The sequence below is a fragment of the Salvelinus fontinalis genome, chromosome 20, assembly GCF_029448725.1.
Source record: "Salvelinus fontinalis isolate EN_2023a chromosome 20, ASM2944872v1, whole genome shotgun sequence".
Taxonomy (NCBI): Eukaryota; Metazoa; Chordata; class Actinopteri; order Salmoniformes; family Salmonidae; genus Salvelinus; species Salvelinus fontinalis.
Genome location: NC_074684.1, coordinates 43427954 through 43455278, shown reverse-complemented (window position 1 = coordinate 43455278; position 27325 = coordinate 43427954). Strand labels below are relative to the sequence as shown.

The 27325-nt window shown below is 42.1% G+C and overlaps 1 protein-coding gene across 1 annotated transcript in view; it reads right to left on the bottom strand.

The window, feature by feature from the left end:
• Nucleotides 1-672: 672 nt before the first annotated feature.
• Nucleotides 673-27325, bottom strand: part of LOC129817853 (fibronectin type III domain-containing protein 4-like) — a 90507-nt gene continuing 63854 nt past the window's right edge. The window contains exons 4-6 of the mRNA XM_055873441.1: nt 16941-17030; nt 7734-7867; nt 673-3537 (exon numbers count right to left, since the gene is read on the bottom strand). Of these exons, the coding sequence (XP_055729416.1) occupies nt 3496-3537; nt 7734-7867; nt 16941-17030 (266 nt within the window). The 3' untranslated portion in view covers nt 673-3495. The remainder of the gene's footprint in view (nt 3538-7733; nt 7868-16940; nt 17031-27325) is intronic.

The following is a 27325-nucleotide window of genomic DNA, read 5'->3' as shown; positions in this document are numbered from 1 at the left end:
CCCCCAACCAGTCAACCCCCCAACCAGTCAACCCCCCAACCAGTCAACCTCCCAACCAGTCAACCTCCCAACCAGTCAACCCCCCAACCAGTCAACCCCCCAACCAGTCAACCTCCCAACCAGTCAACCTCCCAACCAGTCAACCTCCCAACAACCCCCCAACCAGTCAACCCCCCAACCAGTCAACCTCCCAACCAGTCAACCTCCCAACCAGTCAACCCCCCAAACAGTCAACCTCCCAACCAGTCAACCTCCCAACCAGTCAACCTCCCAACAACCCCCCAACCAGTCAACCCCCCAACCAGTCAACCCCCCAACCAGTCAACCTCCCAACCAGTCAACCTCCCAACCAGTCAACCCCCCAACCAGTCAACCCCCCAACCAGTCAACCTCCCAACCAGTCAACCTCCCAACCAGTCAACCTCCCAACCATCTCCCAACCAGGCAACCCCCCAACCAGTCAACCTCCCAACAACCCCCCAACCAGTCAACCTCCCAACCAGTCAACCCCCCAACCAGTCAACCCCCCAACCAGTCAACCCCCCAACCAGTCAACCTCCCAACCAGTCAACCTCCCAACCAGGCAACCTCCCAACCAGTCAACCTCTTAACAACCTCCCAACCAGGCAACCTCCCGACCAGGCAACCTCTTAAGCAAACCAGACGGCACAATTTTCTTGATTTTTTTATTTACGGAACGCCAGGGGCACACTCCAACACTCAGACATGATTTACAAACGAAGCATTTGTGTTTAATAAGTCTGCCAGATCAGAGGCAGTGGGGATGACCAGGGACGTTCTCTTGAGAAGTGTGTGAATTGGACCATTTTCCTGTCCTCTTAAGCATTTAAATTGTATCGAGTACTTTTGGGTGTCAGGGGTTAATATATGGAGTAAAAAGTATATGATTTTCTTTAGGAACGTAGTGAAGTAAAAGTAAAAGTGGTCAAAAATACTTTAAAGTACTACTTTATTCGTTTTTTGGGGCAACTATACTTTACTATTTATATTTTTGATAATTTTTACTTTTACTTCACTTCATTCCTAAAGAAATTCATGTATAATCAATATAGAAAACAATATAGAAAACATGTCATCTGTTTTTAGCAGTAGTCAATTGACTAGAACTCGGAACACTTCCTGTTACATCATAATCGTACCTTCCGGGCAGCTGAAAAAAAACCAGACTCTGGTTCGCTAAGTCAGGTAAAACACAGTGATCAGGATATTTACAATATGGTCAAAACACAAAAGGTATGAACAGACAAACAAGTTCCTCACTAAGAGGAAGGAGGACGATAATAACATAAATAACATTTATTTTTGGGCATCTTTTCATGCTAACCCGACAGGTGAAAGACTAGCATGCGCCCTCCAGTAATCAACGTATGGAAACTTTCTTTACCATACTGTACAGTCATGGGTCATTAATGTGTTGGGGAATGGTCTGCTGTTTCATCCATAACTACTTTATGTCCACAACTACTTCATGTCATTTACACGTATTAACATGGCTTGGCTATATTCTACGGTTTGATTCCAATCACAATATTTCACCTGTGATAACTACTTGAAGAATTATCAAATGATTTGTAGCAACCACATTGGATCATATTGACTGTACAAAAGCGATCTAAGGATGAGGAGGATTAGGAAAAGCAGAAACATTTACTAAGGGGGAAGAGGGTTGGGATAAGCAAAAACCTGAAAACTATCTAAGTGGGAATAGGATTAGGAAAAGCAGAAAAACTAACTGAAAGGGAAGAGAATTAGGAAAAGCAGAGCAACTAAGAGGGAAGAGAATTAGGAAAAGCAGAGCAACTAAGGGGGAAGAGAATTAGGATAAGCAGAACAACTAAGGGAAGAGAATTAGGAGAAACAAAAAGCTGAAAAATGACAGGATATTTAACCAAGAATAGAAGAGCAGGGAGTCAGTCCAGCTAGACAATATTTAAAAAATAACCTGCTCATGAAATCACGAGGACACAGATGGCCACAAGTGTTTTGCCATTGCTAACCAAGTATCTATATGGCAAATGCTTTAACGTTAACTGAAACATGTGTTAACATTACAGTATGCACAATGAACCTGCAGGAGAAAGTGTGTCTGTGTGTGTGTGTGTGTGTGTGTGTGTGTGTGTGTGTGTGTGTGTGTGTGTGTGTGTGTGTGTGTGTGTGTGTGTGTGTGTGTGTGTGTGTGTGTGTGTGTGTGTGTGTGTGTGTGTGTGTGTGTCCTTTGCTAGATTAACGTGGCCGACGGGCATTGCCAGTCGCTCCTTGTGGTGGCAGTTAAGATAATGGCTTGTTCCGTCCAACGTTCTGTCTTCATCAGAGAGGAGGAGGAGGAGGGAAGGAAAGGAGGGAGGAGGAGAAGGAGGGAGGAGGAGGAGGAGGAGGAGAGAAGGAAAGGAGGGATGAGGAGGAGGAGAGAAGGAAAGGAGGGAGGAGGAGGAGGAGAGAAGGAAAGGAGGGATGAGGAGGAGGAGAGAAGGAAAGGAGGGATGAGGAGGGGGAGAGAAGAAGAGGAGGAGAAGAGAAGGAAGGAGGGATGAGGAGAAGGAGAGAAGGAAGGAGGGATGAGGAGGAGGAGAGAAGGAAAGGAGGGATGAGGAGGAGGAGAGAAGGAAAGGAGGGATGAGGAGGAGAGAAGGAAAGGAGGGATGAGGAGGAGAGAAGGAAAGGAGGGATGAGGAGGAGGAGAGAATGAAGGAGGGATGAGGAGGAGGAGAGAAGGAAAGGAGGGATGAGGAGGAGGAGAGAAGGAAGGAGGGATAAGGAGGAGGAGAGAAGGAAAGGAGGGATGAGGAGGAGGAGAGAAGGAAGGGAGGGAGGAGGAGGAGGAGAGAAGGAAAGGAGGGATGAGGAGGAGGAGAGAAGGAAAGGAGGGATGAGGAGGGGGAGAGAAGAAGAGGAGGAGAAGAGAAAGAAGGAGGGATGAGGAGAAGGAGAGAAGGAAGGAGGGATGAGGAGGAGGAGAGAAGGAAAGGAGGGATGAGGAGGAGGAGAGAAGGAAAGGAGGGATGAGGAGGAGAGAAGGAAAGGAGGGATGAGGAGGAGAGAAGGAAAGGAGGGATGAGGAGGAGGAGAGAATGAAGGAGGGATGAGGAGGAGGAGAGAAGGAAAGGAGGGAACAGGAGGAGGAGAGAAGGAAGGAGGGATAAGGAGGAGGAGAGAAGGAAAGGAGGGATGAGGAGGAGGAGAGAAGAAAAGGAGGAGGAGAAGAGAAGAGAAGGAAGGAGGGATGAGGAGGAGGAGAGAAGGAAGGAGGGATGAGGAGGAGAGAAGGAAAGGAGGGATGAGGAGAAGGAGAGAAGGAAAGGAGGGATGAGGAGGAGAGAAGGAAAGGAGGGATGAGGAGGAGAGAAGGAAAGGAGGGATGAGGAGGAGGAGAGAAGAAAAGGAGGAGGAGGAGAGAAGGAAAGGAGGAGGAGAGAAGGAAAGGAGGAATGAGGAGGAGGAGAAGGAGGGGGGAAGATGACTTCTTCACTTTTCCCATCAAACCTCCATGATGTTGATAGATTGTAGCGATGGATGAAACTGCAATAGATAGGGAGAGAGAAATAGATACATGTTATTGTTGTTAAGCAGCTCTATCCTGTCCTGTCAGAGAAGGGGACTGAGGCATCACCTGTTATCAGTCCTGTCAGAGGAAGAGGACAGACATCACCTGTTACCAGTCCTGTCAGAGGAAGAGGACTGACATCACCTGTTACCAGTCCTGTCAGAGGAAGAGGACTGAGACATCACCTGTTACCAGTCCTGTCAGAGAAAGAGGACTGAGACATCACCTGTTACCAGTCCTGTCAGAGAAAGAGGACTGAGACATCACCTGTTACCTCTCCTGTTAGAGGAAGAGGACAGACATCACCTGTTACCAGTCCTGTCAGAGGAAGAGGACAGACATCACCTGTTACCAGTCCTGTCAGAGGAAGAGGACTGAGACATCACCTGTTACCAGTCCTGTCAGAGGAAGAGGACAGACATCACCTGTTACCAGTCCTGTCAGAGGAAGAGGACAGACATCACCTGTTACCAGTCCTGTCAGAGGAAGAGGACAGACATCACCTGTTACCAGTCCTGTCAGAGGAAGAGGACTGAGACATCACCTGTTACCAGAACATGCTAATCTAATGTCGTTGCCTCAGCTAACCAATCAGAGACTTTGTTGGGTTTCTTTGTAGGAAAAGAGGAAGGTTCAACAACATAACATAACACCACCACATTGTTTCTGTCAGTTATCATACATATTCATAACACCCCCACATTTTCTCTGTCACTAATCATACATATTCATAACACCCCCACATTGTCTCTGTCACTAATCATACATATTCATAACACCACCACATGGTCTCTGTCACTAATCATACATATTCATAACACCACCACATTGTCTCAGTCACTAATCATACATATTAATGTATTGTTGTTGTTGTTGTCAGAGCAGTTATGTTGTCTCCTGCTCTGTCCTTGTCAGTCTCAGCGATCTGTCCAGCCAACTTTGGTCTTTGACAGATAAAACCATCATCACCATTGATCACAATAAGTCATCGGTTAGTGAAGCCTGGCAAGAACACTTATCGATGTCAGACTAGATGGTTTAGGTGAGACGAGGAGGAAGGGAATCGATCTCCATAAAAGCCACTTTCCTATCCAGCCCCCCCCCCCCCCCCCCCCAGCACCCCTTCAAATGGAACTATATTTAACCTGTCTAAACAATACATGTGACAATACATCGTAATGCTTCATCTAGTAAATCCTGGAAAATTGTCGTGACCCTCATCAGATACCCTCTCTTTCCCCATCGACCTCCTAATGAGAAGAGGAGCAGAGGTTTACCCCTGAGCTTCTTCAAACAGAACGAAGAGGAGCAGAGGTTTACCCCTGAGCTTCTTCAAACAGAACGAAGAGGAACAGAGGTTTACCCCTGAGCTTCTTCAAACAGAACGAAGAGGAGCAGAGGTTTACCCCTGAGCTTCTTCAAACAGAAGGAAGAGGAGCAGAGGTTTACCCCTGAGCTTCTTCAAACAGAACGAAGAGGAGCAGAGGTTTACCCCTGAGCTTCTTCAAACAGAAGAGAGCTCAGTACCTAACTCAGCTACCCTGGCGTGGTGTTCTTTCTGATGCAGATGACCCCTCTGATCAATTGGCTGGTGGCTTCAGTACAGAGACTAAGGATGCTCCTCAAATAGCATTATCCCCATAGGGACTGTAGTGCACTATACAGGGAATGAAAAGTAGTGCACTATATAGGGAATGAAAAGTAGTGCACTATACAGGGAGTAGGGTGCCAATTGAGAGGCATCCTAAATCTGTTGAAACATTTATGGAGAGCTGCACATTAGGAGCTCAAAAGGAATAATTGAATAATCTAATATCCAACGTTTTCGACAGACAAGCTGTCTTCATCAGGTTGGTTATTTGGTTATTGAATTATTCCTTCTGAGCTCTTAGAGTGTGGAATCTCGTTTTCATCCTCAAGTGTTTTACTCTTCTAGCCAGCACCTCTCCTAAACAGGTGTTCTACTCTGCTAGCCAGCACCTCTCCTAAACAGGTGTTCTACTCTGTTAGCCAGCACCTCTCCTAACCAGGTGTTCTACTCTGCTAGCCAGCACCTCTCCTAAACAGGTGTTCTACTCTGCTAGCCAGCACCTCTCCCAGACAGGTGTTCTACTCTGCTAGCCATCACCTCTCCTAGACAGGTGTTCTACTCTGCTAGCCAGCACCTCTCCTAAACAGGTGTTCTACTCTGCTAGCCAGCACCTCTCCTAAACAGGTGTTCTACTCTGCTAGCCAGCACCTCTCCTAAACAGGTGTTCTACTCTGTTAGCCAGCACCTCTCCTAAACAGGTGTTCTACTCTGTTAGCCAGCACCTCTCCTAAACAGGTGTTCTACTCTGTTAGCCAGCACCTCTCCTAAACAGGTGTTCTACTCTGTTAGCCAGCACCTCTCCTAAACAGGTGTTCTACTCCGCTAGCCAGCACCTCTCCTAAAGAGGTCTTCTACTCCGCTAGTCAGCACCTCTCCTAAACAGGTGTTCTACTCTGCTAGCCAGCACCTCTCCTAAACAGGTGTTCTACTCTGCTAGCCAGCACCTCTCCTAAACAGGTGTTCTACTCCGCTAACCAGCACCTCTCCTAAACAGGTGTTCTACTCTGCTAGCCAGCACCTCTCCTAACCAGGTGTTCTACTCTGCTAGTCAGCACCTCTCCTAAACAGGTGTTCTACTCTGCTAGCCAGCACCTCTCCTAAACAGGTGTTCTACTCTGCTAGTCAGCACCTCTCCTAAACAGGTGTTCTACTCTGCTAGCCAGCACCTCTCCTAAACAGGTGTTCTACTCTGCTAGCCAGCACCTCTCCTAAACAGGTGTTTTACTCCGCTAGCCAGCACCTCACCTAAACAGGTGTTCTACTCCGCTAGCCAGCACCTCTCCTAAATAAGTGTGCGTTTCTTTCGCCTCTAGATGATCCTAAATCTGCTGCCCATCATCCAGTGCTATCCAGTGTTCCTATAAGCCAGGGTTCAGCATTTTTTTTTACTTTTAGTTTTTGTAAAAATGTTTTATCTGTTCCTACGTATTCCCACAAATAACAACAGAAATGGACACCACTATAGACGTTACTGAGAGGGCAGCAACAGAAATGGACACCACTATAGACGTTACTGAGAGGGCAGCAACAGAAATGGACACCACTATAGACGTTACTGAGAGGGCAGCAACAGAAATGGACACCACTATAGATGTTACTGAGAGGGCAGCAACAGAAATGGACACCACTATAGATGTTACTGAGAGGGCAGCAACAGAAATGGACACCACTATAGACGTTACTGAGACGATAGCAACATAAATGGACACCACTATAGATGTTACTGAGAGGGCAGCAAACGGAAATGGACACCACTATAGATGTTACTGAGAGGGCAGCAACAGAAATGGACACCACTATAGACGTTACTGAGAGGGCAGCAACAGAAATGGACACCACTATAGACGTTACTGAGAGGACAGCAACAGAAATGGACACCACTATAGACGTTACTGAGACGATAGCAACATAAATGGACACCACTATAGACGTTACTGAGAAGGATCACAACAACAGTAACAGGTGGTATATAGAGGTCACAGTGCTCCAAATGGACTCTGGGAAATAAGATCTGTGGATGAGATGGGTTCCGGTAACCACGGCTATGGAGCAGCAGCCATTCAGCCCAGCTCGATGTGGAAACAGTTCAAGTGTGAAGTGCAGAGAAGAGGAGATGCAGAGTGCCTGCAGGTGTTTCTGCTTGGCCTTTTGACTCCTTCTGTATTCATATGATGTAGGTACATGAATACATCATCAGGTAGACAGCGTGGTGCTAAATGTAGCACATGAAGTGATTGTTTACGACAGTGTGTGACTTGACTTAATGGCTTCATATGTTGACTACGACCTACACACTGTGTCTCATGGTCTACCATGCCCACCTTGCTCTGTTGCACTCCTCCGCCACAGTGTTCATTCATTCATTCATTCATTCATCCATACATCTCTCTCTCTGTCTCTCTGTCTCTCTCTCTCTCTCTCTCTCTCTCTCTCTCTCTCTCTCTCTCTCTCTCTCTCTCTCTCTCTCTCTCTCTCTCTCTCTCTCTCTCTCTCTCTCTCTCTCTCTCTCTCTCTCTCTCTCTCTCTCTCTCTCTCTCTCTCTCTCTCTCTCTCTATCGATTCAGTCATTCATCTATGTACCTTGCTCCGTAGCAGTCCTCCGGAGCAGTGTTCTGGCGTGCTCGCCAACGACGACGGTTTAACCTTGTCTTTACCGGAGCTGGAGTCGTTGTCCTTGATGATGTCATACTGCCGGCAGAACAAGGCGATTACAGCTGCGGGGAGGGGGGAAGAGGAGGGGGGGGGGGGGTTAGACAAGTGAGATGGGGATTAACATACTGTCATTGTCACTCACATGCCTGTCATCACTTCCTGTTATTGTAACCTGGGGTAGTAGAGGCATGTTGAAAAGCTGTCTCATTCCCAGGGAGTGTATGGTGGAGATCACAATGGCGGAGATCACAATGGTGGAGATCACAATGGTGGTGATCACAATGGTGGTGATCACAATGGTGGTGATCACAATGGCGGAGATCACAATGGCGGATATCACAATGGCGGAGATCACAATGGTGGAGATCACAATGGCGGTGATCACAATGGTGGTGATCACAATGGCGGAGATCACAATGGTGGAGATCACAATGGCGGTGATCACAATGGCGGTGATCACAATGGCGGTGATCACAATGGCGGTGATCACAATGGTGAGGATCACAATGGTGGAGTCGATGGTGATGTCTTTATCTTTCAGCAGGGAAGATTAGTATATTGCAACACGGTGTTTTCAGAACCAGCAGTAGACTGATGCTCACCGCCTGAGAGGTAGAGTTGCAAAATTCTGGAAAACGTTCCCGTAATTCCATTTGAAATCTGGGACTCTTCTAAATCAAATGAAATTGTATTTCTCACGTGCTTGGTAATACAAAAAGAGTAGACTAACAGTGAAATGCTTACTTACGAGCCTTTCCCAACAATGAAAAATTATAGAAAAATAATGACACAAGGAATATATACACAATGAGTAACGATAACTTGGCTATGTACATGGAGTACCAGTACTGAGTTGATGCACAGTGGTAATGTAATTGACGTAGTTATGTACATATAGGTAGGTATAAAATGACTAGGCAACAGGATAGATAACAAAAAATAACAGCAGCTTATGTGATGAGTCAAAAGAGGTGGGAGTCAATGCAGATTCTTCGGGTAGCCATTGGTTAACTATTGAACTATTTAGTAGTCTTATGGCATGGAGGTAGAAGCTGTTCAGAGTTCTGTTTGTCCCACACTTGGCACTACGTTACCGCTTGCCGTACGGTAGCAGAGATATCAGTCTACAACTTGGGTTGCTGGAGTCTTTGATCATTTTTAGTGCCTTCCTCAGACACCGCCTGGCAGGGAGGTCGGTTCCAGTGATGTACTGGGCCGAACGTAGAGCCTTGCGGTCAGATGCTAAGCAGGTCCTGGATGGGAATGTTAGCTGGTTGATCTGACTGTGTGGTTCCCTGGATTTTAATGGTACAGTAGCTGTGAGTGTATATAATAGTATATATATAATAGTGTATATATAATAGTGTATATAATAGTGTATATAATAGTATATATAATAGTATATATAATAGTGTATATATAATAGTGCATATAATAGTATATATAATAGTGTATATATAATAGTGTATATATAATAGTGTATATAATAGTATATATAATAGTGTATATAATAGTGTATATAATAGTATATATAATAGTGTATATAATAGTATATATAATAGTGTGTATAATAGTATATATAATAGTGTATATATAATAGTGTATATATAATAGTGTATATAATAGTATATATAATAGTGTATATAATAGTATATATAATAGTGTATATATAATAGGGTATATATAATAGTGTATATATAATAGTGTATATAATAGTGTATATAATAGTGTATATAATAGTATGTATAATAGTATATATAATAGTGTATATAATAGTGTATATACCAGTATATATAATAGTGTATATAATAGTATATATAATAGTGTATATATAATAGGGTATATATAATAGTGTATATATAATAGTGTATATAATAGTGTATATAATAGTGTGTATAATAGTATGTATAATAGTATATATAATAGTGTATATAATAGTATATATAATAGTGTATATATAATAGGGTATATATAATAGTGTATATATAATAGTGTATATAATAGTGTATATAATAGGGTATATAATAGTATGTATAATAGTATATATAATAGTGTATATAATAGTGTATATACCAGTATATATAATAGTGTATATAATAGTGTATATAAAAGTATATATAAGAGTGTATATAATAGTATATATAATAGTGTATATAATAGTGTATAAATAATAGTGTATAAATAATAGTGTATATAATAGTGTATATAATAGTGTATATATAATAGTATATATAATATGGTATATAATAGTATATATAATAGTGTATATAATAGTGTATATATAATATTATATATAATAGTGTATATAATAGTGTATATAATAGTGTATATAATAGTGTATTTATAATAGTGTATATAATAGTGTATATATAATAGTGTATATAATAGTCTGTATAATAGTATATATAATAGTGTATATATAATAGTGTATATATAATAGTATATATAATAGTGTATATAATAGTGTATATATAATAGTATATATAATAGTGTATTTATAATAGGGTATATAGTAGTATATATAATAGTGTATATAAAAGTATATATAATAGTGTATATAATAGTGTATATATAATAGTATATATAATAGTGTATTTATAATAGGGTATATAGTAGTATATATAATAGTGTATATAATAGTATATATAATAGGGTATATAATAGTATATATAATAGTGTATATAATAGTGTATATATAATAGTATATATAATAGTGTATTTATAATAGGGTATATAGTAGTATATATAATAGTGTATATAATAGTATATATAATAGGGTATATAATAGTATATATAATAGTGTATATAATAGTATATATAATTGGTTATATAGTAGTGTACATATAATAGTATATATCCTAGGGTATATAGTAGTGTATATAGTAGGGTATATAATCGTATATATAATAGGGTATATAGTAGTATATATAATAGTTTATGTAATAATGTATATATATAATAGTGTACATATAATAGGGTATATAATAGTGTATATATAATAGTTTATGTAATAATGTATATATAATAGTGTATATATAATAGTTTATGTAATAATGTATATATACTAGTGTATATATAATAGTTTATGTAATAATGTATATATAATAGTGTATATATAATAGTTTATGTAATAATGTATATATACTAGTGTATACATAATAGGGTATAATAATAGGGTTTCTAATGCTGTGTATATATTAGGGTATATAATAGTGTATATATTAGGGTATATAATAGTGTATATATTAGGGTATATAATAGTGTATATATTAGGGTATTTAATAGTGTTTATAATATGTTAAGGGCAGGGACACAGAGATGTCACCGCCAAGACCATCAGTAGCACTGAGATTGACGTAGCTAGCAGAACGTCACGTACCTTCCTATACAGGGGTACTATAGTAACACATATATATATATATATATATATATATATATATATATATATAGTAGTGTATATATATTAGGGTATATAATAGTGTTCAGATCTCACCACCAAGACCATCAGTAGCACTGAGATTGGCGTAGCTAGTTGAACGACTACTGTGATTATTATTATTTGACTCTGCTGGTCATTTATGAACATTTGAACATCTTGTCCATGTTCTGTTATAATCTCCACCCGGCACAGCCAGAAAAGGACTGGCCACCCCTCATAGCCTGGTTCCTCTCTAGGTTTCTTCCTAGGTTTTGGCCTTTCTAGGGAGTTTTTCCTTGCCACCGTGCTTCTACACCTGCATTGCTTGCTGTTTGGGGGGGTTTTAGGCTGGGTTTCTGTACAGCACTTTGAGATATCACCTGATGTACGAAGGGCTATATAAATACATTTGATTTGATATGATGTTTGATTTGATTTGATTTGAACGTCACGTACCTTCCTATACAGTGGTACTATAGTAACACTGCTGGACGCCAGCAAGGAAAGACTAGATGGCGTTGTTGTCCAGACACACAACAATGTTGGACAAATTGCCTCTATTATAAAGCAATACCAAATGTGTTCTCATTGCAATTTCATGTAGGTACTTTTATTCTTCCTTAATTGACATCCTCCTCCCGATGGTTTCTACTCAGGAGTCACATCTGAGGTGCCTTTATATCTAGGAAGCAGACGATCCTGAGATCGACGTGAAGTCAGCAAACCATTTATCTACCCATCACCGGGAGAAACTGGCAATTCAATCTTCTGTGTGTGTTGAATTCTTTATGAGGGTATGGCGTAGCTGTTCATTTCCTACGCCAGAGAAAAGCCAATGGTGTCACGATGATATTGCTAGTTTATAAAGCACTTGTAACAGTATAACTTTAGACCGTCCTCTCGCGCGAACCAGGGACCCTCTGCACACATCAACAACAGTCACCCACGAAGCATCGTTACCCATCGCTCCACAAAGGCCACGGCCCTTGCAGAGCAAGGGGAAACCCTACTTCAGGTCTCAGAGCAAGTGACGTAACTGATTGAAATGCTAGTAGCGCGTACCCGCTAACTAGCTAGCCATTTCACATCCGTTACACACTCATACCACATTTATAAGCAATTCAATAAGAATTTATTCACCTTCGTCCCATTACCCCATACACTAAGAGATGTAGAGTTGGTGATGGAGCTGACAGTTACTGCCTCCCAAATAGCACCCTATTCCCTTCAAATAGCACCCTATTCCCTTCAAATAGCACCCTATTCCCTTCAAATAGCACCCTATTCCCTTCAAATAGCACCCTATTCCCTTCAAATAGCACCCTATTCCCTTCAAATAGCACCCTATCACCCTATTCCCTTCAAATAGCACCCTATTCCCTTCAAATAGCACCCTATTCCCTTCCAATAGCACCCTATTCTCTTCAAATAGCACCCTATTCCCTTCCAATAGCACCCTATTCCCTTCAATTAGCACCCTATTCCCTTCAAATAGCACCCTATCACGCTATTCCCTTCAATTAGCACCCTATTCCCTTCAAATAGCACCCTATCACGCTATTCCCTTCAATTAGCACCCTATTCCCTTCAAATAGCACCCTATCACGCTATTCCCTTCAATTAGCACCCTATTCCCTTCAAATAGCACCCTATCACGCTATTCCCTTCAATTAGCACCCTATTCCCTTCAAATAGCACCCTATCACGCTATTCCCTTCAAATAGCACCCTATTCCCTTCAAATAGCACCCTATCACGCTATTCCCTTCAATTAGCACCCTATTCCCTTCAAATAGCACCCTATCACGCTATTCCCTTCAAATAGCACCCTATTCCCTTCAAATAGCACCCTATCACGCTATTCCCTTCAAATAGCACCCTATTCCCTTCAAATAGCACCCTATTCCCTTCAAATAGCACCCTATTCCCTTCAAATAGCGCCCTAGTCCCTTCAAATAGCACCCTATCACCCTATTCCCTTCATAGGATGCTCTCTATATAGTGAGTATGGTGCCATTTGGGACAGAGGCTCCTGTCTTCTCTCCTGTCTTCTCTCCTGTCTTCAGAGCCTCCTGTCTTCTCTCCTGTCTTCAGAGCCTCCTGTCTTCTCTCCTGTCTTCTCTCCTGTCTTCAGAGCCTCCTGTCTTCTCTCCTATCTTCAGAGCCTCCTGTCTTCTCTCCTGTCTTCTCTCCTGTCTTCAGAGCCTCCTGTCTTCTCTCCTGTCTTCAGAGCCTCCTGTCTTCAGAGCCTCCTGTCTTCAGAGCCTCCTGTCTTCAGAGCCTCCTGTCTTCTCTCCTGTCTTCAGAGCCTCCTGTCTTCTCTCCTGTCTTCTCTCCTGTCTACAGAGCCTCCTGTCTTCTCTCCTGTCTTCAGAGCCTTCTGTCTTCTCTCCTGTCTACAGAGCCTCCTGTCTTCTTTCCTGTCTTCAGAGCCTCCTGTCTTCTCTCCTGTCTTCAGAGCCTCCTGTCTTCAGAGCCTCCTGTCTTCTCTCCTGTCTTCAGAGCCTCCTGTCTTCAGAGCCTCCTGTCTTCAGAGCCTCCTGTCTACAGAGCCTCCTGTCTTCTCTCCTGTCTTCAGAGCCTCCTGTCTTCTCTCCTGTCTTCTCTCCTGTCTTCAGAGCCTCCTGTCTTCTTTCCTGTCTTCTCTCCTGTCTTCTCTCCTGTCTTCAGAGGCTCCTGTCTTCAGAGGCTCCTGTCTTCTCTCATGTTTTCAGAGGCTCCCGTCTTCTTTCCAGGCTTCCTTTATTTATTATCACAGAGGCTTGTGTCTTCTCTCTCCGCTTCTTTCATTTATTTTTATTAACCCTCTCCACAGCCGTGTCCCTGGGGTAGGAAACCCTGTGTGCATCCAAATAATCTCACTGTGCACTCGTTTCATTGCTTCCCACAAAAGATCCCGCATTGGATTGGTGCAGGCATGGGCTAGTGGGAGTTACCACCATGTTTTTTTTATTTTTTAACTTTCAAATCAGTGAAGAGAAGTAAACAAGTGGATACTTTAGGAAGAAGGATAGCTCATTGGGAAATAGCCCCAGTTCGTGCAGGTCCACGGGGTATCCCAGCCTGCCACGTCTCATTGTGTTGCACTTCTTGTGTCACACTGCTAATCAATGAGAATAGACGCATGAGACACGGCTTAACCAATTACTGGGCTGGAGGGTTGAATATCTGGGACTAGTGGGAGAAGTGTGATGTAGATTGGACGTGATCATAGAGGGGAAGCTATGTAGAAATACTGAGCCATACTGTTAACGTGGTCTTAACAGTATGGTGGTCCCTTGTGGCTCAGTTGGTAGAGCATGGCGCTTGCAACGCCAGGGTTGTGGGTTCAATTCCGGACGGGGGGACCAGGGTTCAATTCCCACAGGGGGACCAGGATGAATATGCATGAACTTTCCAATTTGTAAGTCGCTCTGGATAAGAGCGTCTGCTAAATGACTTAAATGTAATGTCATGTAAATGTCTTACTTAAACGAGAACAAAACCCGATTTTGGCCTATATGGCCCTCTTATTATTGTTGTCAAAAGATGACCTTGAAGTGCTTTGATTGATTAAATAGTTGATTCATTGATTCATTGATTGATTGACTGAGATATAGTGAAACCAGCACCCTGATACATTATCTGAACTCTTAGTCCCTAGCTAATCATTAACGATCCTGTAGATAACTCGTACTCCCTAGCTCATCATTAATGATCCTGTAGATAACTCGTACTCCCTAGCTCATCATTAACGATCCTGTAGATAACTCGTACTCCCTAGCTCATCATTAATGATCCTGTAAATAACTCGTACTCCCTAGCTCATCATTAATGATCCTGTAAATAACTCGTACTCCCTAGCTCATCATTAATGATCCTGTAAATAACTCGTACTCCCTAGCTCATCATTAATGATCCTGTAAATAACTCGTACTCCCTAGCTCATCATTAATGATCCTGTAAATAACTCGTACTCCCTAGCTCATCATTAATGATCCTGTAAATAACTCGTACTCCCTAGCTCATCATTAATGATCCTGTAAATAACTCGTACTCCCTAGCTCATCATTAATGATCCTGTAAATAACTCGTACTCCCTAGCTCATCATTAATGATCCTGTAAATAACTCGTACTCCCTAGCTCATCATTAATGATCCTGTAAATAACTCGTACTCCCTAGCTCATCATTAATGATCCTGTAAATAACTCGTACTCCCTAGCTCATCATTAATGATCCTGTAAATAACTCGTACTCCCTAGCTCATCATTAATGATCCTGTAAATAACTCGTACTCCCTAGCTCATCATTAATGATCCTGTAAATAACTCGTACTCCCTAGCTCATCATTAATGATCCTGTAAATAACTCGTACTCCCTAGCTCATCATTAATGATCCTGTAAATAACTCGTACTCCCTAGCTCATCATTAATGATCCTGTAAATAACTCGTACTCCCTAGCTCATCATTAATGATCCTGTAAATAATGTAAAACATATACAGTTAATAAATTATTAAGATCACTGCTGTACCTGTAATGATCACAGTTGTACCTGTAATAATCACAGCTGTACCTGTAATAATCACAGCTGTTCCTGTAATAATCACAGCTGTACCTGTAATAATCACAGCTGTACCTGTAAAGCCAGTCTGTACCTGTAAAGCCGGGCTGTACCTGTAAAGCCAGTCTGTACCTGTAAACCAGTCCGTACCTGTAAACCAGTCCGTACCTGTAAAACCAGTCCGTACCAGAAAAGCTAGTCCGTACCTATAAAGCCAGCCTGTACCTGTAAAGCTAGTTTGTACCTGTAAAGCCAGTCTGTACCTGTAAAGCCAGTCTGTACCTGTAAACCAGTCCATACCTGTGAAGCTAGTTCGTACCTGTAAAGCCAGTATTTACCTGTAAAGCCAGTATGTACCTGTAAAGCCAGTCCGTACCTGTAAAGCCAGTCTATACCTGTAAAGCCAGTCTATACCTGTGAAGCTAGTCTATACCTATAATGCCAATCTGTACCTGTAAACCCAGTCCGTACCTGTGAAGCCAGTCTGTACCTGTAAAGCCATTATGTACCTGTAAAGCCAGTCTATACATGTAAAGCTAGTCTGTACCTATAATGCCAATCTGTACCTGTAAACCCAGTCCGTACCTGTGAAGCCAGTCTGTACCTGTAAAGCCAGTATGTACCTCTAAAGCCAGTCTATACCTGTAAAGCTAGTCTGTACCTATAAAGCCAGTCTGTACCTGTAAAACCAGTCCGTACCAGAAAAGCTAGTCCGTACCTGTAAAGCCAGTATGTACCTGTAAAGCCAGTCTATACCTGTAAAGCCAGTCTATACCTGTAAATCCAGTCTATACCTGTGAAGCCAGTCCGTACCTGTGAAGCCAGTCTGTACCTGTAAAGCCAGTCCGTACCTGTGAAGCCAGTCCGTACCTGTGAAGCCAGTCCGTACCTGTGAAGCCAGTCCGTACCTGTGAAGCCAGTCCGTACCTGTGAAGCCAGTCTGTACCTGTAAAGCCAGTCCGTACCTGTGAAGCCAGTCTGTACCTGTAAAGCCAGTCCGTACCTGTGAAGCCAGTCTGTACCTGTAAAGCCAGTCCGTACCTGTGAAGCCAGTCCGTACCTCTAAAGCCAGTCCTTACCTGTAAAGCCAGTATGTACCTGTAAAGCCAGTATGTACCTGTAAAGCCAGTATGTACCTATAAAGCCAGTATGTACCTCTAAAGCCAGTCCTTACCTGCCCACATGAGAAGTACTACCACGATGATGATCATCTCCCCAGTCTGGAGCTGTCGGGACTTGTCCACTCCCTCCACAGCAGGGTCATCTGTTGGAAAAGAGACACCAGATCTGGTTAGTATCAGTCAATACCAACACTTTCATACACAAGGGAGACCATAGGCCAAAGACTATAATACACAAGAGAGCAAACTGACACTAGTCAGTACCAAGACTATCATACACAAGAGAGAAAACTGACAGTCATTACCAGTCAATACCAACACAGACTGGCTCTGTCAGTACCAGACAACAGTACCAGCCAACAGTACCAGACGACAGTACCAGACATTAGTCAGTACCAGTCAGTACCAACACAAACTGGCCCTTTCTTCTTCCATCCTTTATCCTGTAGCATGGTGGAACACTTCCATAGCAACTATTCTTTAACCTGTAGCATGGTGGAACGCTTCCATAGCAACTATTCTTTAACCTGTAACATACAGCCGGGAAGAACTACTAGATATCAGAGCGACGTCAACTTACCAACATTACGACCAGGAATATGACTTTCTCCGAAATGGATCCTTTGTTTGCACCATCACACAGGGCATTTGATCTGATTCCAGAGGCTGACCCAAAACATCGTCGTGGCAGAAATGGTAGATGCCTCCTGGTCAGACTTCGGAGGCGTGCACACCACCCATGTCTTTCGAGTATACTACTCGCCAATGTCCAGTCTCTTGACAACAAGGTAGATGAAATTATAGCAAGGGTTGCCTTCCAGAGAGACATCAGAGATTGTAACATTCTCTGTTTCGCAGAACCATGGCTCTCTCGGGATATGTTGTCGGAGTCGGTACAAGCACTGGGATTCTTTATGCGTCGCGCCGACAGAAATAAACATCTTTCCGGGATGAAGAAGGGCGGGGGTGTATGTTTCATGATTAATGACTCATGGTGTGATTGTAACAACATACAGGAACTGAAGTCCTTTTGTTCACCTAAACCTAGAATTCCTTACAATCAAATGCCGACCATATTGCCTCCCAAGAGAATTCTCGTCAGTTATTGTCACAGCCGTGTATATCTCCCCTCAAGCCGATATCCTGACGGACATCAAGGAACTTCACTGGACTCTATGCAAACTGGAAACCATATATCCTGAGGCTGTATTTATTGTAGCTGGGGATTTTAACAAAGTACATTTGAGAACAAGGCTACCTAAATTCTATCAGCATATTGATTGTATCACTCGTGCAGGCAAAACACTACTAACACTGGATCACTGCTACTCTAACTTCCCGAATGCATACAAGGCCTTCCCCCGCCCTCTTTTCGGCAAATCTGACCACAACTCTATTTTGCTCCTCCCGTCCTATAGGCAGAAACTCAAACAGGATGTACCGTGACTAGAACTATTCAACGTTGGTCTGACCAATCGGAATCCACGCTTCAAGATTGTTTTGGTCACGCAGACTGGGAAATGTTCCGGGCAGCCGGAACAGAATGACAGATTTATACCTTGTCAGCTCAGGGATTTGAATTTGCAACCTTGCAGTTACTAGTCCAACGCTCTAACCACTAGGCTACCCTGACGCCCCAAAGCTGCCATTTCAATAGCATACAATGCATTATGTGTGGATGGATGGATAGGGGAATTTGAATTTGAATAGGTTATTGTTGTGGAATTTGTATAAGAATCAATGCTATGCCCGAGTTTTCCCATCTGGAAAATCAAGCAGAGTTCAATTTCATTACTGCCTAGTAAAAATATAAAAACGTACACATGTGCTTTTGCAGGCCATAAAGAGAGGCCCTCAGAAGAGAGAGGGTGCATCCCAAATGATACCCTATCTCCTATATAGTGCACTACTTTTGACCAGAGCTCTATGGGCCCTGGTTAAAAAGTAGTGCACTATAAAGGGAATAGTGTGCCGTTTGGGATGCTGAAACAAAGAGTTTCTCCTTGCTCTCAGAACAGTGGTCAGGCCAGCTGGGAAAAACACTGAGTGGTGTTTGATTATATTTTATTTATACAGTGTTCTGGATTGGGACAAATTTGGCTCCCGCATGCATACTGCAGCAATGAAACTGACTCTGGGTCTGCTTCCCAAAATGGCACCCTATTCTCTATATAGTATACTACTTTAGACCAGGACCCATAAGGGTTGGTATATAGTATACTACTTTAGACCAGGGCCCATAGGGGTTGGTATATAGTATACGACTTTAGACCAGGACCCATAGAGGTTGGTATATAGTATACTACTTTAGACCAGGACCCTTAGGGGTTGGTATATAGTATACTACTTTAGACCAGGACCCATAGGGGTTGGTATATAGTATACTACTTTAGACCAGGACCCATAGGGGCTGGTATATAGTATACTACTTTAGACCAGAACCCATAGGGGTTGGTATATAGTATACTACTTTAGACCAGGACCCATAGGGGTTGGTATATAGTATACTACTTTAGACCAGGACCCATAGGGGTTGGTATATAGTATACTACTTTAGACCAGGACCCATAGGGGCTGGTATATAGTATACTACTTTAGACCAGGGCCCATAGGGGTTGGTATATAGTATACTACTTTAGACCAGGACCCATAGGGGTTGGTATATAGTATACTACTTTAGACCAGGACCCATAGGGGCTGGTATATAGTATACTACTTTAGACCAGGGCCCATAGGGGTTGGTATATAGTATACTACTTTAGACCAGGACCCATAGGGGTTGGTATATAGTATACTACTTTAGACCAGAACCCATAGGGGTTGGTATATAGTATACTACTTTAGACCAGGACCCATAGGGGTTGGTATATAGTATACTACTTTAGACCAGGACCCATAGGGGTTGGTATATAGTATACTACTTTAGACCAGGACCCATAGGGGTTGGTATATAGTATACTACTTTAGACCAGGACCCATAGGGGTTGGTATATAGTATACTACTTTAGACCAGAACCCATAGGGGTTGGTATATAGTATACTACTTTAGACCAGGACCCATAGGGGTTGGTATATAGTATACTACTTTAGACCAGGGCCCATAGGGGTTGGTATATAGTATACTACTTTAGACCAGGGCCCATAGGGGTTGGTATACAGTATATAGTATACTACTGTAAACTAGGACTCTTATGGGTTTATTTTTGACCAGATCCCTATGAATAGGGCATATGGTTATTTAGATGTAAACATGCCAACTCTTTGTACTCTATGTGAACTTCCGTTTGGGTTTTCTAGAAATATTCACACATCTGGTAAAGAGGTCCCTTTAGACACAATTACTGAGATACTTCAAATGAAAGACAGGTTCTGACTGATGATTCACTCACTATCTAAAACCATCTGCACAGGCTTGACAACAGACAACAGTTAGAAAGCAAAACACAACGTTCTCTGCCTCCCAATAAGATGTAGACAGACTGTTTGTGAACAGATAAACACAAACACATCTTTGCAGCAGGAGAAAGATAAGCTTGTTTAGCTCTCATCAAATTAATGGTGCAATTGATTGTCTACAACTGTAGACAGACTGAATCGTTCCAGAAGTAAATGTAATCATGTAAAACAGCTCCGGACCATTATTCCTACTCCACCAAACTTTACAGTTGGCACTATGCATTCTTTTGCGAGCTACGCCCTTCAGCAGTCCGCAGTCCCTTTCTATGTGCGTGTGTGGACTACCACTTTGCGGCTGAGCCGTTGTTGCTCCTAGATGTTTCTACTTCACAATAACATCACTTACAGTTGACCGGGGCAGCTCTAACATGACAGAAATTTGATGAACTGACTTGTTGGAAAGGTGGCATTCTATGACAGTGACACATTGAAAGTCACTGAGCTCTTCAGTAAGGCCATTCTACTGCCAATGTTTGTCTATGGAGCATGTATGGCTGTGTGGTCGATTTTATACACCTGTCAGCAACGGGTGTGGCTGAAATAGCTACATCCACCGATTTCAAAGGGGTGTCCACATATTTTGGTATATGCTGTACATATATACACAGTACCAGTCAAAAGTTTGGACACACCTACTCATTCAAAGGTTTTTCTTTATTTTTACTATTTTCAACATTGTAGAATAATAGTGAAAATATCAAAACTATGAAATAACAGGAATCATGTAGTAACCAAAAAAAGTGTTTAACAAATTCAAATGTATTTTATATTGAAGATTCTTCAAAGTTGTCACCCTTTGCCTTGATGACAGCTTTGCACACTCTTGGCATTCTCTCAACCAGCTTCACCTGGAATGCTTTTCAAACAGTGAAGGAGTGAAGGAGTTCCCACATATGCTGAGCACTTGTTGCCTGCTTTTCCTTCACTCTGCGGTCCAACTCATCCCAAACCATCTCAATTGGGTTGAGGTCGGGTGATTGTGGAGGCCAGGTCATCTGATGCAGCACTCCATCATTCTCCTTGGTCAAATACCCCTTACACAGCCTGTTTTGGGTCATTGTCCTGTTGAAAAACAAATGATAGTCCCACTAAGCGCAAACCAGATGGGATGGGGTATCGCTGCAGAATACTGTGCTAGCCATGGCGGTTAAGTGTGCCTTGAATTCTAAATAAATCACAGAAAGTGTTCCCAGCAAAGCACCCCCACATCTCCTCCTCCATGATTCTCCATGATTCGCCATGATTCATGGTGGGAACCACACATGTGGTGATCATCCGTTCACCTGCTCTGCGTCTCACAAAGACACAGTGGTTGGTACCTTGTCACAACACAACTGATTGGCACAAACGCATTAGAAGGAAAGAAATTCCACAAATGAACTTTTAACAAGGCACACCTGTTAATTGAAATGCATTCCAGACATTCCAAGCAGCCAACAAGTGCTCAGCATATGTGGGAACTCCCTCAAGACTGTTTGGAAAAGCATTCCAGATGAAGCTGGTTGAGAGAATGCCTTGTGACCCCACTGCGTGGTCACAAGGAACCGGATGCATCTGTTTTTTAAGGGAAAGGGAAAGAGAGTCTGTGACGCTCCTTGGACAACATGGTTCCCGTTATGTTGGGCAAAAAACACTTAATTCTACAGTGAGAACTTCATACCAACGGTCAGGCATGGTGGTGGTAGTGTGATGGTTTGGGGATGCTTTGCTGCCTCAGGACCTGGACGACTTGCCTTTATAGATATCTGTATCAGCTAATTGTACAGGAGAATGTCAGGCCATCTGTTCGTAGGGGCATTGGGTGTTGCATAACTTTGCAAAAACTGGCCTCTAAAGCAATTAGAGGCCAGTTTTTGTGTTATTTGTTTACTCAGGTTGCCTTTATGTAATATTAGGTTTTGGTTGAAAATCTGATTACATTTAGTGAGGAAAAATAGGCCAAAATAGAGAAAATCAGAAAGTGGGCAAATACTTTTTCATGGCACTGTAGGAGATTCGCTGGTGGGAATAACAACACTGCGATTGATTCTGGACTGTATAGCTGTGTCTCATTGGAAGGCCTGTAGAAGCATTCGGCTGCTCTGTTAATCAATTCAGTTTGAATGGGAGATTGAATGTGAGATGGGAAAAAGCTTTCTGCTTTGGCTGTAACAAAACATCCCTGTTGTGAGGAAGCCAGACTAAAAAGGCTTTTCAAAGCACAGCCGTTGCTCGGTCGGTGGGTCTGAATCTCACATAAAATAGAGACTTGTGACATTACGTTAAGGAGGTGAGTTGTAACTTAATTGTGTGGTGGAGATTGTACTAAGAGGGGGACAGATGAGGCTATTTTGGGATGGAGGTGGAGGTTGAATTCCAGACGTCCTCTCCTCTCCTCTCTCCTCTCCTCTCCACTCCTCTCCTCTCCTCTCCTCTCCTCTTTAAATTAAATTATGGGCAGAAAGACAAATTAAACTCCATTTCATCGAATAAGATGGCTTATTCATCACGAAACCATTTGATGTTGCCAGTTATTTTAATTATTATTGAATTGGCAAAGTGGGCAAACTTAGGCAGGAAATGCCAACAACGAACAGTGAGCAATTGCATAGAAAAAAACAAAAATGATAGAACAGCATTGCAAGTTTGAATTTTGTAAAGTTTTTTTTTTTAATAATGACAAACCTGGCATTAACAACTTAGATGAAAAGCTACTGAGGATGGTAGCTGACTCTATAGCCACTCCTATCTGTCATATCTTTAATCTGAGACTAGAGGAAAGTCTTTGTCTTCAGGCCTGGAGGGAAGCCAAAGTCATTCTGCTACCTAAGAGTGGTAAAGTGGCCTTTACTGGTTCTAACAGCAGACCTATAAGCTTGCTGCCAGCTCTTAACAAATTGTTGGATTTTTTTTTTTTTTAGCAAATACAATGCTATTTCTCTGTAAACAAATGAGCAACAGAGTTGCAGTCTGTTTTGGAATGTGTGGCCAGTAATAAACTGGTCCCGAACATCTCTAAAACTAAGAGCATTGTATTTGGTACAAATCATTCCTAAAGCTCTAGACCTCAGCTGAATCTGGTAATGAATGGTGTGGCTGTTGAAGAAGTTGAGGAGACTAAATTACTTGGCGCTACCTTACATTGTAAACTGTCATGGTCAAAACATATAGATTCAATGGTTGTAAAGATGGGGAGAGGTCTGTCTGTAATAAAGTGATGCTCTGCTTTTTTGACACCACACTCCAAAAAGCAAGGCTCTTCTGCAGGCTCTAGTTTTCTCTAATCTTGATTATTGTCCAGTCGTGTGGTCCAGTGCTGCAAGTAAAGACCTAGTTAAGCTGCAGCTGGCCCAGAACAGAGCGGCAGTCTGGCTCTTCATTGTAATCAGAGGGCTGATATAAATACTATGCTGCCAGTCTGTCTTGAATAAGAGTTGAGGAGAGACTGACTACATCAATTCTTGTTTTTATAAGAAACATGAATATGTTGAAATGGTTTGCATAGTCAATTTACACACAGCTCTGACACACACACACGTATCTCATCCAGGGTCTTTTCACAGTTCCCAAATCCAGAACAAATTCAAGACAGCGTACAGTATTATATAGCGCCCTTATTGCATGGAACTTCCTTCCATCTCATATTGCTCAAATAAACAGCAAACCTGGTTTCAATAAACAGATAAAGCAACACCTGACGGCACAACGCCTCTCCGCTATTTGACCTGGATATGTTTGTGTGTATGTATTGATATGGAGGTTACGTGTGTCTTTAAAGAAAATTGTACTGATTTAGTTCTGTCCTTGAGCTGTTCTTGTCTATTGACGTTCTGTATTGTGTTTCGTGTTTTGTGTGGAACCCCAGGAAGAGTAGCTGCTGCTTTTGCAACAGCTAACGGGGATCCTAATAAAATACCAAATATGTTCTCTCCTTTCCCCTCCTCTCCTCCCCTCTCCTCTCCTTTTCTCTCCCCTCCTTTCTGAGCTATAACAAGCCCATAGATACCAAGATAATGCAACTGTAATTCTGAGATAACAACCACCATTAATCTTCCTGAGGTCAGGGAGATTTCACTGTTAGCGCTTTTGCTTATAGATATAGTATGTTCTTTGCAGTAGCCTACAAGGAGCAGGAAGTGCTTCATCCTCTCGTTTTCAGTACGTTTCAGGAGTACAGTTCAAGACCTGTGTGGTTGAGAGGTAATGCATTATCATGTGTGGTTAATATGTAAAGCATTATCATGTGTTGTTGAGAGGTAAAGCATTATCGTGTGCGGTTGAGCGGTAAAGCATTATCGTGTGTGGTTGAGAGGTAATGCATGATCACATGTGGTTGAGAGGTAATGCATGATCACGTGTGGTTGATATGTAAAACATTATTGTTCGTGGTTGAGAGGTAATGCATGATCAAATGTGGTTGAGAGGTGGTGCATGATCATATGTGGCTGAAGGGTAAAGCAGTATCATGTGGTTGAGAGGTAATGCATGATCACATGTGGCTGATACGTAAAGCATTATCATGTGTTGTTGAGAGGTAAAGCATTATCATATGTGGCTGAGAGGTAAAGCATTATCATGTGGTTGAGAGGTAAAGCATTATCATATGTGGCTGAGAGGTAAAGCATTATCATGTGGTTGAGAGGTAAAGCATTATTGTGCATGGTTGAGAGGTAAAGCATTATCGTGCATGGTTGAGAGGTAAAGCATTATCGTGCATGGTTGAGAGGTAATGCATTATCATGTGTGGTTGAGAGGTAATTCATGATCACATGTGGATGAGAGGTAAAACATTATCGTGCATGGATGAGAGGTAAAGCATTATCGTGTGTGTTTGTGATGTAAAGGGAAAGGGAAAGGGGATACCTTGTCAGTTGTACAACGGAATGAAATCAACTGAAATGTGTATTGTACATTTAACCCAACCCCACTGAATCAGAGTGGTGCAGGGGCTGCCTTAATCATTATTGTGTGTGGTTGAGAGGTAAACCATTATTGTGTGTGGTTGAGAGGTAAACCATTATCGTGTGTGGTTGAGAGGTAAACCATTATCATGTGTGGTTGAGAGGTAAACCATTATCGTGTGTGGTTGAGAGGTAAACCATTATCGTGTGTGGTTGAGAGGTAAAGCATTGTCATGTGTGGTTGAGAGGTAAACCATTATCATGTGTGGTTGAGAGGTAAACCATTATCGTGTGTGGTTGAGAGGTAAACCATTATCGTGTGTGGTTGAGAGGTAAACCATTATCGTGTGTGGTTGAGAGGTAAACCATTGTCATGTGTGGTTGAGAGGTAAACCATTATCGTGTGTGGTTGAGAGGTAAAGCATTGTCATGTGTGGTTGAGAGGTAAACCATTATCGTGTGTGGTTGAGAGGTAAAACATTATCATGTGTGTGGTTGAGAGGTAAAGCATTGTCATGTGTGGTTGAGAGGTAAACCATTATCATGTGTGGTTGAGAGGTAAACCATTATCGTGTGTGGTTGAGAGGTAAACCATTATCGTGTGTGGTTGAGAGGTAAACCATTATCGTGTGTGGTTGAGAGGTAAACCATTGTCATGTGTGGTTGAGAGGTAAACCATTATCGTGTGTGGTTGAGAGGTAAAGCATTGTCATGTGTGGTTGAGAGGTAAACCATTATCGTGTGTGGTTGAGAGGTAAAACATTATCATGTGTGTGGTTGAGATGTGATCTTGGACACCCGGCACATCTGTCCACAAGTGAAATGGTGAAAGAGATTCACCTAGACATTGAGAAATTAATAGATGAGTCTCCTTCAGCTCTTTCACTTCTGTTGATCCTGCTAGGATATCTTTTGATGATCATGCTAGCCTATCTATTGTTGATCCTGCTAGCATATCTATTGTTGATCATGCTAGCCTATCTATTGTTGATCCTGCTAGCATATCTATTGTTGATCATGCTAGCCTATCTATTGGTGATCATGCTAGTCTATCTATTGTTGATCATGCTAGCCTATCTATTGTTGATCATGCTAGCCTATCTATTGTTGATCATGCTAGTCTATCGATTGTTGATCATGCTAGTCTATCTATTGTTGATCATGCTAGCCTATCTATTGTTGATCTTGCTTGCCTATCTATTGTTGATCCTGCTAACCTATCTATTATTGATCATGGTAGCCTATCTATTGTTGATCATGCTAGCCTATCTATTGTTGATCACGCTAGCCTATCTATTGTTGATCACGCTAGCCTATCTATTGTTGATCATGCTAGCCTATCTATTGTTGATCATGCTAGCCTATCTATTGTTGATCCTGCTAGTCTATCTATTGTTGATCATGGTAGCCTATCTATTGTTGATCCTGCTAGCCTATCTATTGTTGATCATGCTAGCCTATCTATTGTTGATCCTGCTAGCCTATCTATTGTTGATCATGGTAGCCTATCTATTGTTGATCATGGTAGCCTATCTATTGTTGATCATGCTAGCCTATCTATTGTTGATCCTGCTAGCCTATCTATTGTTGATCATGCTAGCCTATCTATTGTTGATCATGCTAGCCTATCTATTGTTGATCCTGCTAGCCTATCTATTGTTGATCATGCTAGTCTATCTATTGTTGATCATGCTAGCCTATCTATTGTTGATCCTGCTAGCCTATCTATTGTTGATCCTGCTAGTCTATCTATTGTTGATCATGGTAGCCTATCTATTGTTGATCATGCTAGTCTATCTATTGTTGATCATGGTAGCCTATCTATTGTTGATCCTGGTAGCCTATCTATTGTTGATCATGCTAGCCTATCTATTGTTGATCCTGCTAGCCTATCTATTGTTGATCCTGCTAGCCTATCTATTGTTGATACTGCTAGCCTATCTATTGTTGATCATGCTAGCCTATCTATTGTTGATCCTGCTAGCCTATCTATTGTTGATCCTGCTAGTCTTTCTATTGTTGATCATGGTAGCCTATCTATTGTTGATCCTGCTAGCCTATCTATTGTTGATCATGCTAGTCTATCTATTGTTGATCATGGT